At 36.8% G+C, this 17373-nt stretch overlaps 1 protein-coding gene across 2 annotated transcripts in view; it reads left to right on the top strand.

Annotated features, from left to right (window-relative positions):
* The window catches only part of DCP1A (decapping mRNA 1A), a 56416-nt gene that overhangs the window by 21261 nt on the left and 17782 nt on the right, over positions 1-17373 (top strand). For both annotated transcript variants that reach the window (XM_054595589.1, XM_054595588.1), the window contains exons 4-5: positions 5225-5291; positions 10094-10232. In XM_054595589.1, coding sequence (XP_054451564.1) covers positions 5225-5291; positions 10094-10232 — 206 coding nt within the window. The remainder of the gene's footprint in view (positions 1-5224; positions 5292-10093; positions 10233-17373) is intronic.

Genomic DNA, 17373 nt, shown 5'->3' with positions numbered 1-17373 from the left:
CAAACCATGGGAAGCTCTTCTCCACCGCTTCAGGCAACACTGGCTGAGAACGTACTGAATTCCTACCTCAAGAAATTCGGAAAAGAAAAGCAAAATCAACTGAAAACATAAAGAAATAAGGTAGAATAAAGAGGACAGCAGAAATCAATGAAATTGAAAGTAGAGAAAAATAAATGAAACCAAAAGCTGGTTCTCTGAAAAAAGTCCATAAAGTTAATAAACCTTTAGCAAGACTAAGAAAAGAAGACAGGTTACCAGTACCAGGATTGAAATAGTGGGTGTTACTACAGATTCTCCAGACTTTTAAAAGAGTAGTAAGGGAATGCTATAAGCAACTTCACACTTACAGACTTGAGAACTTAGAAGAAATGGACCAATTCCTTGAAAACCACAAGCTACAAAACTCAACCAATATAAAATAGATAACATGAATAGCCCTATAGCCATTAAAGAAAATGAATTCATAATTTTTTTTAAGATTTTATTATTTTTTTAGAGAGAGGGGAAGGAAGGGAGAAAGAGTGAGAAAAACAGATGTGAGAGAGAAATGACAATTGCCTCTCACATACCCCAAACCAGGGACCTGGTCCGCACCTCCATCGTGTGTCCTGACTGGGAATCAAACAGGCAACTTTTTGGTTTGCAGGACAACACCAACCCACTGAGCCACACGAGTCAGGGATGAAGCCATAATTTAAAAGCTCGTGAAACAGAAATCCCCAGGCCCAGAAGACTTTAATAGAGAATTCAGAGGAGAATTACCATTAATTTTACAGTTTCTTCCAGGAAACAGAAAACGAGGGAACACTCCACTGATCTTTATAAGACCAGTATTACCCTGATACCTGAACAAGACAAAGACAGTACCCCCCCCCAAAAAAAGCTATACATACCATTATCTCTCATGAAATTAGATTTTAAAAATCTTCAACCAGATATTAGTACATCCAACAGTAAGTAGGAAAGAAATATAAAAAATGCCTATATGGGCTCTACTCCAGATACGCAAAGCTTGTTCAGTATTGAAAATCAATCAGTGTAGTCCACCGTATTGACAAGCTAAAGAGGAGAGGAGATAGAAAAGATATAATGTGGTCATATTGGTGGTATTTTGAGGGGTTTTGTTTTTTTTTTAATCTTCACGTGAGGACATTTTTTTTTTTCCCATTGCTTTCAGAGAGAGAGGGAAAAACATCAATGTGAGAAACATCAATTAGTTGCCTTCTCATACATGCCCTGACCCGGGATTGAACCCACAATCTGGACAAGTGCCCTGACTGGGAATCAAACCCACAAACTTTCAGTCTGTGAAACAGTGCTTTAAGCAACTGAGCCACACCAGCCAGGGCCATGTTGTATTTTCTAACACACACAAAAAAAACTTTAACAAAATCCAATGTTCATTCATGAGTAAAACTTGCAAGTTAAAAATAGAAGTGAATTATCATCTTAATGAAGAACACCTACAACAAACATCATATTTATAGTGAAAGGCTGATAGCTTTTCCTCTAAAATCGAGAACAAGATAAGAATATCCAGTGTCATCACTGCTGTTCAACACCGCACTGGAAGTTCTAGCCACTACAGTAAGGCAAGAAAGAACAATTGAAGATCCAAAGATTAGGAGAGGAGAAATAAAAGTGTTCCTATTCACATATGACCTGATTGTCGACGTACAAACTCCTAGAACTAATTAGTGAGTTTAGTAAGGTCTGAGGATAGAAGATCAGCGCACACAAAAAAAACTAGTCACATGTCTGCATATAACTGAACTTGGGGAAACCCAAATTAAAAACAATACCATTTATAATCTCTACAAAGAAAATTAAATACTTGGGTGAAAACTTAAATTATAAAATACCGATGAGCCCCGGCCAGGTGGGTCAGTTGTTTGGAGCATCCTGTATACCAAAAGATTACAAGTTTGATCCCCAGTTGGGACTCGTATGGGGAGGCAACCAATTGATGTTTCTATGTTACACCAATGTTTCTCTCTCTCTCTCTCTCTCAAATCAATAAAAATATATCCTCAGGTGAGAATTAAAAAAATAATAAAAATATTGATGAAAGAAGACCTCGATAAATGTAGATGTGTACCATATTCCTCATGTATTAAAGGACTCAACAGAATAAAGATGTCAACTCTTCCCAAAATGCACTTCCTATCAAAATTCCAGCAAGGTTCTTTATAGGCATAGACAAATGTATTCTAAAGTTTAAATAGAAAGGGACAGGCCCTATAAACTAAAATAATCTTGAAAAACAAGCATAAAGAGAAAGGAATTATTCATCGCAGTATGAAGGCCTATGGTATACCTGTGGTAATCAACACAGTGTGCTATTGGTAGATAGGTAAACAAATAAGTAAATGGGACAATAAATAATCCAGAAATAGACCGACACAAATATGCCCAACTGATATTTGACAGGGGTACAAAAGATTACTCAATGGAGGAGAGTATTTTCAACAAATAATATTGGAATAATTAGACCAAAAAGAAAAAGAAAAAAACAAGAACCCTTACCTAAATCTTTCTATACAAAAATTAACTCAAGATGGATCACCAACTTAAATGTAAATATATAAACCTTTTAAGAAAAAATAGAAGATTCTGGAACTCGGGCTCAGCAAAGAGTTCTTAGACTTGACACCTAAATTATGATTCATAAAAGGAAAAATGGATGAATTGGACTTTCTCAACATTAAAAACTTTTGCTTTGGAAAGACCTTATTAAGAGGATGAAAAAATAGGCTGCAAACAGGGAGAAAATACTTTCCAATCACATATCTGACAAAGGACTAGGGTATTGAATATACAGTGTCCGGCAGAAGGAAGGCTTGCTTGAATGTGGTTGGTAGGGTATGTGAATGTCTCACACAAGATAGATAGCAATTTGAACATTTCACCTAAAATGCCATATGGTGTGCTTGAGTATGATACCATGTTAAAGAATTATATGATTATGGTTTTGTGATTAAAAAAGGGGTGTTGTTTGTGCCAGACCCTGTATAAAGACCTCTCAGAACTCAGCAGTTTAAAAAATTAAAAGGGGCAAAAGACATGAACAGACATCTGACTAAAGAGGGCATATAGATGACAAAGAAGCACATGAAGAGATGTCAGTGCCACTAGCTATTAGGGAAATGTAAATTAAAACCACAGTGACTTGGCCCTGGCTGGGTAGCTCAGAGCATAGTCCCAAAACACAAGGTTGCGGGTTCCATCCCTGGCCAGGGCACATGCAAGAAACAACCAGTGAATACATAAGTATGAGGAACAACAAATCGATGTCACTGTCAATCTCCCTCTCTTTCTCTCTTTCTAAAATGAGTAAATAAAAAATTAAAAGGAAAAAAACCCACAATGACTTCCTTTCCAGCCTGGGCCCAGTAGAATGGCTCCTGCGAAGAAGGGTAGCAAGGACAAGGGCTATTCTGCTATTGGTGAGGTAGTGTCCCAAGAATACACCATCAACATTTGCAAGCACATCCATCAAGTGGTGTCAAGCAGCGTGCCCCTTGGACACCAAAAGATACCCGGAAACTTGCCATGGAGGAGATGGGAACTGCAGATGTTTACATTGACATCAGGCTCAACAAAGCTGTCTGGGCCAGAGGAATAAGGAGTGTCCTGTACCGTATTTGGGTGCAGTTTTCCAGAAAACAAAATGAGGATGAAGATTGACCAAACAAACTCTACGTGTTGGTTACTTTAAAAAATCTGTGAACATTGAATGTGAATGAGAACTAACTCCTGATTGTCAAATAGTTATCAAACTGCCAAAAACGAGCAAAAAAATGAGACACTATACTCTACACCTGTCTGAATGCACATAAAATTTAAAATACTGAGAACTGTAAGTGCTGATAAGAATGCAAACTAGATTGTTCACACATTGCTGGTAGGAGTACAAAATAGCACAACCACTCTGGAAAATAGTTTAATAGTTTCTTACTCAACTAAACCTGCAACTGCTGTGGCTCAGTAACTATTTTTGGGCATTTAACTGAAAGAAACAAAAACTTAGTTTCACACAACAACCTGTACACAAACATTTCATAGCAGCTTAATTCATAATATCCAAAAACTGGAAACACTCCAAATGTCCTTCAATAGATAAATAGTTAAACAAACTCGTACATTTGTACCGTGAAATACTACTCAGCAAAAGCATGGAGTGTGGGGAGAATGAACTACTGATGTAAGCAATGGCTGGGTTGAATAGCAAGGGAATTGTGTTGAGTCAAGTAAATCAATATCATTTGTATACTGTATGATTCCGTGTATATAGTGTTCTTGAAATGACAACATTATAGAAATAGAGAACAGATGAGTGTGCCAGTGGTCAGAGATGGGATAGGGAGGGCTATAGGAGGTGGCTATAAAAGGGCATGAAGGATCCTGGTGACCATAAAAATGTTGTGTATTTTGACTGTATTGGTATCAATAGCCTGGTTGTGATACTATATTATAGTTTTACAAAATGTTACAATTGGAGGAAACAAAAGGTACACAGGATCTCTGCTTATTTTTTTATAATACATTTGAAGCTACAATTATTTCAAAATTGAAAGTTCAGTTTTTTTAAGAAAGCATAATGATACCTGCCCTTCCTGTGCCAGGGAGTAGTTGGAAATAAAAAAGGAGGTGTAACCTAGGACAGGCTGTGTTACAGTGGTGCACATGGCAGCAGTAAGCCAACCTACCTATATGTTTATTTTGACACATATATTCAGCATTTCTAGTCTGAGTTATCCAAGAAGTATATACAATATTTTTATGTATTGTTATTTTTAATAAAGTTCATTTATGTATTCACCAAATATTTTTGTGGGCTTTCTTGTGCTGATCACCATACTGGGTGTTAAAAAAAAAAAAGGAAAGGAAGAGTGATGGTGTGATGGACAGAGTTGATCACAGGGTGGATCTGGAGCTGCTAGTTGTTTTTAAAGCTTTGTTTTTCACTGTGACATAATATTCTGTATTTTAAGTTTCACAAGACTCAAAGTTTCTAGTGTTCAATAGCTGGTAAACTGATTTTAATAATTAGTTGAACCTCTTTTAACATTTTTTGGGAAAAGCATTTTTTTTCCTTTAGAGGAAGCTTTAACAATCTGAGAGTCTGGTGATAAATTCTGTGGCATTCCACAGTAATACTATATTACTTACATATATGTTGAAACCTCATTTCCCCTTATAATTTTTTTCTCTGTTTTTCAAGTGTCAATATACAGTATCTGGTTTTATGACAAGAATGACTGTCACCGCATAGCCAAACTCATGGCCAAGTAAGTATTTTATCACTCCATGGATTTATTTAATTAATGGTATATGAGAGATGGAAAATTACTTTTCTTCCTACTTTATTGCTGGAGTGTACTAACTTAGATATTTCCCTCCTAATTTCCTGTTTACTGTCAGAAATTTGGAAAGGGCAGAAAAGCCTAAAGAAATCTAAAATTATTTATAATCTTACTACTACCCCCAGTGTGTGTTAGCATGTTAGTCTGTTTCCTTCTGGTCTTTTTCTTTATGTGTACTTTATGCTGATGTAGTTGATCGTTTCTTACAAAAAGAGCGCGCTGTGTGTACATCCTACTTTTCATGTCAACAGCATTTTTCCAGAGCATTAAATAGCCCTCTATAATGTTCTAATGACTGCATTGTATCCAGTCCTGCGGATAGATTGTAACTTAACCAGACTCTTACTGTTAAACATGTGGTTAGTGCCATCATACTCCTTAGCTTCAGATGATACCACGTGCAGTTCACAGCCTAACCACCATATGCAACTTAGGGTTCTCTATAGCTTTCCTCTGCAACAAGTGGTACTGTGCTCAATAGCTGATGGAGAACTCCTGCACACATCCATCTTTACCCCTTTAAGCGAACTTATCTTTGACACAGGTTCTAGGTTTAATAGTTGCCAATCCATTAATAGATTGTGTTGCAACAGATTTTTTTGTAAGTCAAAATCTTGGAATTTGGAAAACAATTTTCATTAATGTTCTAAAGAGTGGAGAAAGAGTAGTCCTTTCTCCAGCTGACCAGCAGAAGCCACCCCTCATGGCTCATCTGTATTGCTGGTACTGCTGGTCTGGATTCTAGGTGCCCAAGACACTTGTTCTAGTGGGGCCTGACGATCTACAGAGCTCTGGGCAAAATGCTCCAGTGGGCACACTTATTCTGGTTCACTTATGTTTCCTTTTCAGTTTTTGCCTGAATCTTCTCAGAAAGGTTGACATCTCCTTCCCCTCTGTCAAATCAAGATTCCCTTTCCTCTCCTGCAGGGTTTTTATCTACATGTTTGGAAGAAAGCAATCTTAGTTGTTTAAAAGAATCTTATTTTAAAATTAATTTTTATAAATAAATAATTAATGCCAAAACCCTCAGTTCTGGGTATATTTGCACTTTAAAAGAAGCACTCATGGCTAAGGTTTTAATCCAGGACTGCTAACACATGCCGGTTGGAAGTTAATCAGCCACCTGCTTTGCCTGCGCTGGTTGTAGCTCACCTGTGTTTATTGCTCTGTATACCCCTGAGGATTGTTCCATGTGAACCTGTGTCTCTCATATTGGAAAATGTGTTGGCTCTCTAGAACCACACTTTCTTTTTAGAGCACCTTTTTTCTAAAAAAGGTAAAAACTATTTTACAAAGCCATTTATTTGATGACTACTTTTTTGCAGTTTTGAAAGTAACAGGAAAGGCAGCTTACTTCTGTTTACCTAGAAGACACAGATTTGTTGATTCTTGGTTAGCCTGAAATCCAGAATATATTTTTAACATCTAAACCCTGGAATACATTAATACAGTGGACTCTTGAACAACACAGGTTTGAACTCCATGGGTCCACTTACACATGGATTTTTTTTTCAATAAATAATACATATAGTAGTGTAAATGTATTTCCTCTTCCTTGTGATTTTCTTAATATTTTTTTCTCTAGCTTATAACAAAAAAATATATGTTAATCAACTATTTATGTTATCAATAGGGCTTCCAGGCAACACTAAGTTACTAGTAGTTAAGTTTGGGGGAAGTCAAAAGCTATACTCAGATTGTCAGTTGTGTGGGAAATCGGTGCCCCCTTATACCCACATTGTTCAAGGGTCAACCGTATATATACTTTCTCCTGCAGATTGAGAGCTTTTGTAACTGAGTAAGAGAATCTGGCTTCTTTAGCTCTAACAGCTATTCACAAGAAACCATTTTGAGTTTTTTGTCTCTATCAGGGCAGGTGGTACCCTTTATGTAAAACTTGAGATGGTAAATGAAACTGAAAAAGACCTGTCTGAAAATACTGTATTGAACCCCAAAATAGGATGACAAAGTAGAAACAGGAATCAGAGAAGGAAAAGAACATTCAGGTTTTTGTTTTGTGTTTTTCTAAAAAAGCCCGAAAAAGAGACATTTGCTTAAGCTTTCAGCTTATTTTATGTGAAGTGGAGAGGTATTGAAAGTGATTAGAGACCCTTGCAAAACTGTTGATAGTGAGTTTTTAAGTGTCTGGCCTTTTTATGACTGAAGAGAATACCTTATATGTTAACATTAACTTTGTGATAAATGGCATTTTGGATACCAAAGATAAAAAAGGCTACTTTATCTTTCTTTGCTCTAACTTTGCCTGTGTACAGCCTCTGTTTGCTACATATTTCAAAATGTCATGTCTGCTAACCAGAAGAACATATGTAAAATACTTTTTGGCATATTATATGTCTAAATAAACTTGTCTGTCAATGCCCATTCTGTTAAATTTAGATCTCCCCGTCTCTGTTCTGACAACTGCAATATAATAATTCTTACAGTAAAAAATTTATTTGAAAAGCTGTTTATAAAAACTGAGAAGCTGTTGAGGAGAGCAATGAAATTTCTAAACCTATACTGTATATAAATTTGGAAACTCTCTTTGGTAATTACAAACTTGAAAATCCATTAAACTTGATAAAATGTTGAGTTTCCTAAAGAGGAAATCCCATCTGCCAGAAACTGTTTTAACAGTAAAACTGGTTTCATTGTTTGCCTGCATAGCCTATAAAATTGGGAGAATTCATGGATGTGAGCTATGTTCCTAATCTTACAGATAGTCTTAGGGGCATGTTTGATGGTTTCAGAGGAAGGAGGAAAGCCAGGTCTTCACAGAGTCTGAATTGGAAGAGCTCTGAGAGTCCAAGCCTCATTCATGTGGGGGTCTCTCCCACACCACCCAGCAGCTTCTGCTTTCAGCAGTGGTGAGCTTTGTGAGGTGGCCTGGTCCACGTGTAAATAGAGGGTTGTTAGAAACATCTTCTTTTGAGTCAAAAGCACAGGTCCAGTCCAGGTCAGCAGAGAGGTGAATGCAAGCTGGGGCAAGCCGGGCAACATCGTGGGAGGTAGGTGGAAGCAGAGTGTGTGACCAGAGTCCTTGATGAAGCATAGATTCAGGCCGATGTGGTCTATAACTGAGTATATTAAATTAAGTCATTTGAAATAGTCTTTTTTCTTAATATTAAAGGAGTGGGTGTTAATTATAGAAAATGAAGAAAAGTACAAAAAATGTGAAATTGCTTATAATTCACTATCAAAAAATAACTAATGTATATCTCCCCCGTCTTTTTATCCTTTCCTACAGACCCCACAGTTAAAACAATACAGTATTTCCCAAGAGATGATTACAGTATGGACATAAAAGAAACAATTTTCTAAATGGTCTGATTTTCATATCACATGCCAGTCTTCTTCCAGTCTACAATAAAGTCCATAGTTCTACCTTTGTTTTAGAAATAATAATCCTATTACGAGCTATAAGAATCTAGATATAAAAATGACATCATTACCCTAAAGCAGCATTTTCCAAATAGGAACCCTGCCTCAGGAGAAGATTCTATGGTCAAATAAATTTGGGGAAATATATGAGCCCGCCCTTTTTAGAGAATCATAATACGTTTTAGTATATTAAAAAACTCATAATGATTTTGCTCTTTAAAAAAAAAAAACAAAACCCTGTTTAATATTGTTTAACCCAGTGTTTTCAAATAAAAGAAACGTCTCACATACGCTGGGAGTTCCTGGAAGGACTATTTTAAAGTAGCAAATTAAGTGACACTGAACAGCCTATTCTTGTCCTGTTCCTCTTGTTCCATAAAAACAAAACAACAACAAAAACAAAAACCTTTACTACTGAACTGTTTTATGGCCCGTCATCCTCACTGGCTGAAAAATTCTCAGTTAATGCAATGATCAAGTTGTGACTGCCAATTTATTCTATGGCAGGTGGGCCTATTCGTTGCAATTGGAACTGAAACGTGAATAAATCTTAAAAAGAAAAAACGACCAATTGCCTTATTAAAACTTATTATTCCAAGCTTAAAGAAAAATACCAGAAACAATGAAGAAGCCATGTGTTCACCACCTCGCTCTCAGTTTCTGACATTTTGCTATAATTGCTTCAGACCTTTATGTGGGGGGAGGGGCTGGGGAGAATACTCTTAAGACACCCCACAGGTGGATTTAGAGACCCCAGCCCTGTAAGTGACGTTCTTAACCCTCACCTTTTTTGCTTTCTGCATCTTCAAGTACAGAAGTAGCTTAAGCAGCACCAGTCACCCTGACTGCAGTTACCCCCTGAGAGATTTTTAAGGAGAGAAATGAGGGAAACCTTTTGTGTGCCTGTAGTGCTGTCATTTGCCTTTGAAGATTTTCTTTGATTACAGACTTCCACAGTGAGTTGTTCAGCTGCGCAGACTTCTTTTTCCTTGGTGGCATTGTCCATTTTCAAGCTTACTTTACCAGTTTTTTTGACTGACTTTTACTTAAACAAGAAAGATAATTGAATAAAGTTTTTAATGTAACTATTTCTAACAACTCTAGAATGGAATTCTGTATTTTTCTCCTTCTCACAGTGAAGTATATTGATGGGCAGTGCTGTGAATAAAATGGTGAATTGGTCCGTCAGTGTTCTGGGATGAGGTAACCAAGGCTCTGTGTTTTATATTGTGAAGACAGTGTTGTCGTGACATTTTTCCTGTATGCTTGCAAATGAACACCAGAAGAGTTCTTGGGTCAGATTGCGTCTAAACCGGTCTTTCTAAAACCTGGTTTTCCTCGTGTAGGGTGGTAGAAGAGGAGACACGGCGCTCTCAGCAAGCTGCTCGCGATAAACAGAGTCCCAGCCAGGCCAACGGCTGCAGTGACCACAGGCCCATCGACATCCTGGAGATGCTCAGCCGAGCCAAGGACGAGTATGAAAGGGTGAGGCTCTGCGTGCAGACCGGGAAGAACAAAGGGCGGGGAGAAGACCTGCAGGGGGCTCGTGGACTGGGGAAGTCGCCTCCAGGGCCAGCAGAAATAATCAGTTCAAAAAGGAGAGCATGTCTTTTAGTTTTAAGCCTAAAAGATAAGAAATTTGCTTACCTTCAAGCCTTTGACCTAGCATGAAAATTGAGGGGGTTTTTTTTTTCTATTTCTGTAAAATTATAGTGGAAGAAAGTGATTTTGGAGTATAGAAGTTAGCGTGCAACAGGTAGTTCTGAAAAAACTTCATGCCTTTTCTTCACCCCTGCAGTCTCTGCTCAGTCTTAGGAATTGATGTAGTCTTTGAAAAGTATGCCAATAATTTGCACCTTTTAATTTGCACAGCCTTCATTAAGCATTATGTGGAGTTTGACCCAAATGAAAGGCTCTTCTAGAATTCATTTTTTTCTTCCTGTTTTGTATTTTAGTTTAAAGGTTAACTGATAACATTTTCTTCCCCAGAGATGGATGATGTAAAAGCTGTGGATATTTATTAATATATTCAGTATATATTTATGAACTATCCGTGGTGTGCCAAGTAGTATGCATTTCTTCAGTGGTCCTCAAACCTTGTGGCTTTAGAACTGTCCTGGCTTTTCATTTAACATCAGCACTTAAAAGCGCCACGCTTCATTGGAATGAGACTGAAGGTTTCCTCTTGGTTTCAGCAGAATTATAATTGTCTCCTTACTCTTTACTAAACACTGAGTTGAGTACTTTTATTTCTTGTTTAATCTTCACCAAAAGATCAGGGAACAAGGTATAAAAAGCACTTTCTAAAACCGTATTTCCCAAACAGTTCTACTCTAACTCTGGCCTCTACATTTTTAATAGGAGATCCTTGAGAAAAGGTTCCAGTTTGTCAAATGAGTTAAAAAACATTGTTAGCGTGGCTCCTCTTGCCTCTTCCTCTTAGGGCTCTAAGTGCTCAAGACTCTTGAGAAGTTCCCCGTAATAAGTAAAACAGTAAACACCAGTTCCCCAGATTGATTTGACCGTAGAACCGTTTTTCATATAATGCCCTTTAAGAATCTAGAGTTCAGGGAACAAACTTTAGAAACAGTGCTCTGGAAGGTAGTTTCCACCATAAACTATACAATAAATCTATATTCAAACACCAAAGAAAATCACACTTCCTAGGTAGAAAACTACATTAGACCCCATGAGAAGTGTCAGGTTGTAGCAAATTCCTCAGTGGCTCATAGAGAATTAGGAGAAACCTATGGCTCTGTGAAAATTCATATAGGGAAACCATTCTCTATAATGATTTCATTGATTCTTAGGCGAGTGGATGAGAATAATTTCAAGGATCATTTTCTGAACTTTTAAGTTACCTTCTATTCCCCAAATTTCCTTTCATATCCTTAATGGGGTCTGGGTTATCTACAGAGATGCCTTGTTCTATTTTATAGAGGGCTTTCTGTGTTCTGATAATAGGTAACTAATAAGCCCAGAGCTCTGTCACCTGTTCCTAGTGATGACTAGATTAAGGTGCCGTGTGGACAGAAAGTATAGGTGCTGTGCACTAGAGCAGACACTCCAGGAGTTGGCCTGGCTTACTCTTCAATCTCACGAGTGAATAGCCACAAAAGGAAAGAAGGAACCAAACCTTGTTTTTGTGCACAAAGCTGTAAAGGAAGTCCAGGTCAAGTGGGCAGTCTGAAAATCTGACATGAGCCCTGGCTGGTGTGGCTCAGTTGGTTGGAACATCGCCCCTTAACCAATAGGTTGTAGGTTCAATTCCAGGTCAGGGCACATAGCGAGTTGCAGATTCAGTCCCCAGTCTGGGTGCCTGCAATCCCCGGCCTGGGCTCGGACAGGAGGCAGTTGATCTATTCTTGTCCTTTGCATCAGTGTTTCACCCTTTCTCTCTCCCTTCTCTCTCTAAAAAGAAATTTAAAAAAGGTCCCTAGGTGAGGATAAAAATTAAATAAAAATCTGATGTGATTTCTAGTTAATAAACATTGCAAAAATAAGAATGTGAAGAGAACAAGAATTACTCATGTAAAGAAAATTCTTCCACGGTATGGAAAAAATAAAAGGTTGTGGTTAGATTAAAACTGAACCTTCGGGAATTTAGTTAAATCTTTGATATTTACTTTATAATATATCTTTTCCGTTTTTGAAAACTGTCCACAAATAGAGTTTTTATAAATGACAATTTTGTTTCTTGTCTGCACTTGGCCTAAGGTCTAACCAAAGGGAGTTGGTATTAGCAGTGGCCCATGAATTCATTATCTTAGTATTTGGATGGGTTCTCCTCAGCTGTCACAGGGTTCCAGGTGGCTCCATTGTTTATCTTTAGGGAGAGACTTGGGAGATTGACAGAGTTGTGAGCAGGCCTGCAAACCAGGCCTCAGTGATAGTATTTAATCCCAATTCTAAATCTCTCCTGTCCAGTGTATATAATACAGTGAATGGAATTCTAGACTTTTTAGTGAGGTATTTATAATAGAGACTGTTTAAACATAAAAGCTCTTTATAATGAAAATTTTCTCCCCAAGTTCTATAGTTAGTTTTAACCAACTTTCCTATTTTTTCCAAGTTTTTTTTTTTTTGCATGTTTTCTATTACAATTTATCCCCTCATACCCTCTTCCACTTCGAGCTACTCCCCTCGTTCATCCCCCTTGCTCACTCCCATCTGCATTCACCACAATGTTGTCTGTGTCCATGAGTTCTTTCTCTTTTTTTTTTTCTTTTTGGCACCATCCCTCCACTCCCTAAACACCCCCCTCTCAGAGCTGTCAGCCTGCTCTCTTATCTATGAGTCCGTCTCTATTTTGCTTGTCAGTTCAGTTTGTTCATTAGATTCCACATAAAGTGAAATCATATGGTACTTGTCTTTCTCTGACTGCCTTATCACCCTTAGTGTAGTGTTCTCCAGGTCCATCTATACTGTCGCAAAGAGTAAAATTTTCTTCTTTTTTTACAGCCAAATAGTATTCCATTATGTAATTGTACCATAGCTGGTTTATCCACTCATTTCCTGATGGACACTTGGGTTGTTTCCAAATCTTGGCTATTGTAAATAATGCTGCAATGAACATAGGGGCGCATATATTCTTTCAAAGTAGCGTTTCAGGTTTCTTTGGATAAATTCCCAGAAGAGGAGCCACTTGAACTTAAGGCAGTTCCATTTTTAATGTTTCGAGGTAACTCTGTACTGCTTTCCACAGTGGCTATAAGAATCTACATTCCCACCAACAGTGCACAAGGGTTCTCTTTTCTCCACATCCTCACCAACACTTGTTCATTATTGATTTGTTGATGGTATCCATTCTTACAGGTGTGAGGTCATATCTCATTGTGGTTTTAACTTGCATTTCTCTGATAATTAGTGACATTGAGCATCGTTTCATATGTCTGTTGGTGATCTGTCTGTCCTCTTTGGAGAAGAGCCTATTTAGGTCCCTTGCCCATTTTTTCATTGGATTGTTTGAGAGTTTTTTGGTGTGGAGTTTTAAAAGTTCTTTTATAAGTTTTGGGTATTAACACCTTATTAGATGTATTAGCAAGTATGTTCTTCCATTCAGTGGGGTTTCTTTTCGTTTTGTTGATTGTTTCCTTTGCTGTGCAAAAACTTCAGTTTGACGTAGTCCCATTTGTTTATTTTTTTTCTTATGTTTCCCTTGCCCGAGGAGATATATCAGGGAAAAAATGTTACTACCAGAAGTATGCAAGATATTACTGCCTATGTTTTCTTCTAGGATTTCTATGGCTTCGAGTCCAACCACCTTTCCTATTTTTAATGTAAAGAAAGGTAGCTGAAACCACAGTCCTCTACAGTTGCCCCATTCTGAGTAGCTCCCAGCCTGGATTTGTAATCCTGGATTTTAGCAGAGGTTGTTTGGGTTTTTGTTGTTGTTGTTGTTGTTGTTTTTAATTTATCTGAAAACAATTTAAAACCAGACTTTTTTGTTCTTAAAAAAATAGAAGCACCGTTATTTTTCTCATATGTAAGCAGTCCATATACATTACAGAAACTTTTATATTTAAAAATTACAATAAAAGAAAAAAGCCATAATTTCACCACCTAGAAATAATGACTTATAATGCTTTGTTATGTATCCTTCCAGAAATATATATATAAATATGCCCCAGTGTGTGTGGTATACACTAGTTTTATTAACTAGTTTTCAAAATAGTTTTTATTAATTATTTTGTAACCTGTTTTTTCCCCCAAAGAACACTATCTTTTTGACAGCAACTACATAGGGGTCCCTGTGAGATTTCATTTAGTAGAAGAAAAGAGTTTTCTTAAAAAAAGAATTGTGATGTTACCATATTTAGCTCTGTATAATGTGCTACCTTGTACAATGCGTGCCCATGTTTTTTGCCCAAACTTTCAGGAAAAATATCTTTTGTTTTAGTTTTTTAATTCAGTGTTTAGAATTTTAAATTTTAATTTAATTCAATTTTTTATATATAAAACTGGTTATGGTATTCCAAGATTTCATTTTGCATACAGATAATCATTATTGCTTTCTAGAGTTACACTTTTAACACATAAGCATAAATAAAAGAATTAAAACATTTATATAGATACAGAATTAGTACTATCCAAAAATTTGGGCAAAAGGTATGCATTATATACCGCAAAATACAGTAATAGCTGTGTATTTTTCCTTCTGTGCCTTATATAAACAATACCCAAGATTTTTCTGAGTCTTTCTACTAAGAATTCAGAATACATTCTTGTATCTAGCTAAGTCATCAGGTACAGCATTTTCTTTCAGGATAAGTTACCTGAAATGGAAGTGGTAGATCAGACAATTTTGGCTTTTTTTTAATCATCACCTGAAGATATGTTCACTGATTTGAGAGAGAGAAGACGGAAAAAGAGAGAAGAAAACATTGATGTGAGAAACATCAGTCGATTTTCCCCCTTATTCTCCTCAACCAGAGATTGAACCCACAAACTTTTGGTGTACAGGACGACACTCCCACCAACTGAACCACCTGGCCAGGGCTGATTTTGACATTATTAAGATTTTTGCCAAATGTTGTAAAATTTCCCTCCAGAAATCTTGTCTCTTATTCATTTCCCTCAAGCCTTACAAACACTGGGAACTGTTATTAACAAAAAACTCAGAATAAATCTAAGGAATGGCACTGCACATGTAGGAAAAAATATTTGAGGTTCTGGAGACCTTTTAAAATACATCCTGCCTGGCAGCTCATTTTGAGTTACATATTGCAGACTCAGATGTCCCCAGGAGCCTGTGGGCCGTGGTAGTGCATGCAATGGGCCAGAGTGGATCTGGCACAGACAGAGGGCCTGACACTGTCAGAGAGTCATTTGCAGCTCATCCCCAGGCAATTGTTGCCAAATTATCGAGCTTCTCTCTGAAAATGACAAGCTGGGATTTTTATGTGAAAAACTCCAATTTATAAAATGCCCCTGAACATTTTATACCACTGTTTTAAGAACTTGTTAGGAACAATATTTTGAGTGTATATTTTCTTTAGTACAATTTATTTTTAAGATAATAGCATTATAATAAAGTGAAACCATTTCCATTTTTTAAAGAAAGAAAAAGGTACATATACGAGTGTGAGTTTGAACAGTGAGGTTATGATTTCTGGGCATCTGGGCCCTGATCTCTGAGCCTAGCTAGCGCGGCTCTTCTTCTGGGCCCCCTGAAAGGCACTAGGGGGAGCCCCAGAGCCTCTTGGCAGCGGGATGGGGAGAAGGAGGCCAGCATTCCACTATTCAGGAGCAGCCCAGTACAGTTCAGTTCCATGCATTTTCCATAATGCATTAAGACTTGATGGTGGTGATGTTGTACAAAGAAACATGTAAGAAGATATTTCATACGTTTTCACAGACTACTTCACCTCTATTTAAATGGGTAACACTGCATATATGGCTTTTTGAAACAATATAAGGGTTAAGGCATTTAAATAGAAAAAATACATATTATTCATTAATTTAACATTCGAGTATCTACCCCTGTGCTAATAAGTACATCCAGTTACTTTATGGTATTAAAAAAAATTAATGTCTCTGGACTGTGAAGTTTAAGGCTTTTTTTTTTTTTTTTTTTTTTTTAATCTTGAATGTTCTAAACTGTTTTTGGTGTTTGTCTTGACATGGATAATGCTCATCAGATGCGGGATCAGATAACCCAAATAGAACTTAAGTTTCTAAAAATTCATAATTTGCCATGGCTGGTGTGACTTGGAGAGTCATAGCACAAATTGAAATGTCATGAGTTCGATTCCTGGTCAGGGCACATGCCTAGGTCGTGAGATCGGTCCCCATTCAGGGTGCATACAGGAGGCAATTGATTGATCTTTTGGACATCAATGTTTCCGTCTCTCCTACCCTTTCCCTCTCTCCAAAATCAATAAACATGTCCTTGGGTGAGGATAAAAAATAATAATAAAAACAAAAATTCATTATTCCATCGCCATCTCTTTTTTTAGGATTCTCTTTAAGAACAAAAAATATTTTCACTTTCAGTGTTATATACAAGTTAACAGGAATTTTACATTTTATGACTGTTTCGTTATCTTTAATTATGTTTAGAGACCTAAGATTTAGTTTAATTTATAAAAATATATGATGATATCTACAAATAATAGGGAACAATTGATCATCCATATGCAAAAAAAAAATGAACCCCAACCTAAATGTAATACCTGTAACAAATCAACTCAAAATGGATCATAGATATAAATGTAAAACATAAGACTATAAAAATTTAGAAGAAAGATGTTTTTACTATATGGCCCAGGTCCCACTCCTAGTTTTTGCCACGTATAATGAGCACTTTTTTGCCCAGATTTTTGAGGGGAAAAATAAGAGTACACAATATATATGGGTATAATAAATATATACCATAGTTATAATAATCCCATGTATCATGCACTCAAAAACATGGGTGTGTGCGTTATACACAGCAAAATATGGTATTTACTCTTGAGAAATAAAACTTCTGTCCACACTAAAATACCTTATAATTATATCACCAAAAACTAGAAACAACACACATGTCCTCCTAAGGGTGAATGGTTAAGTAAACTATAATATAGTCATATCATGGAATACTCCACAGCAATAAAAAGGAATAAACATTAATACCATACAACAG

The sequence above is a fragment of the Pteronotus mesoamericanus genome, unplaced genomic scaffold (genome assembly GCF_021234165.1).
Source record: "Pteronotus mesoamericanus isolate MK-2021 breed Mesoamerican mustached bat unplaced genomic scaffold, CSHL_Meso_final scaffold_54, whole genome shotgun sequence".
NCBI classification, from domain to species: Eukaryota; Metazoa; Chordata; class Mammalia; order Chiroptera; family Mormoopidae; genus Pteronotus; species Pteronotus mesoamericanus.
Note: the sequence above shows the minus strand (reverse complement) of the source record. Positions and strands in the feature narration are given on the sequence as shown.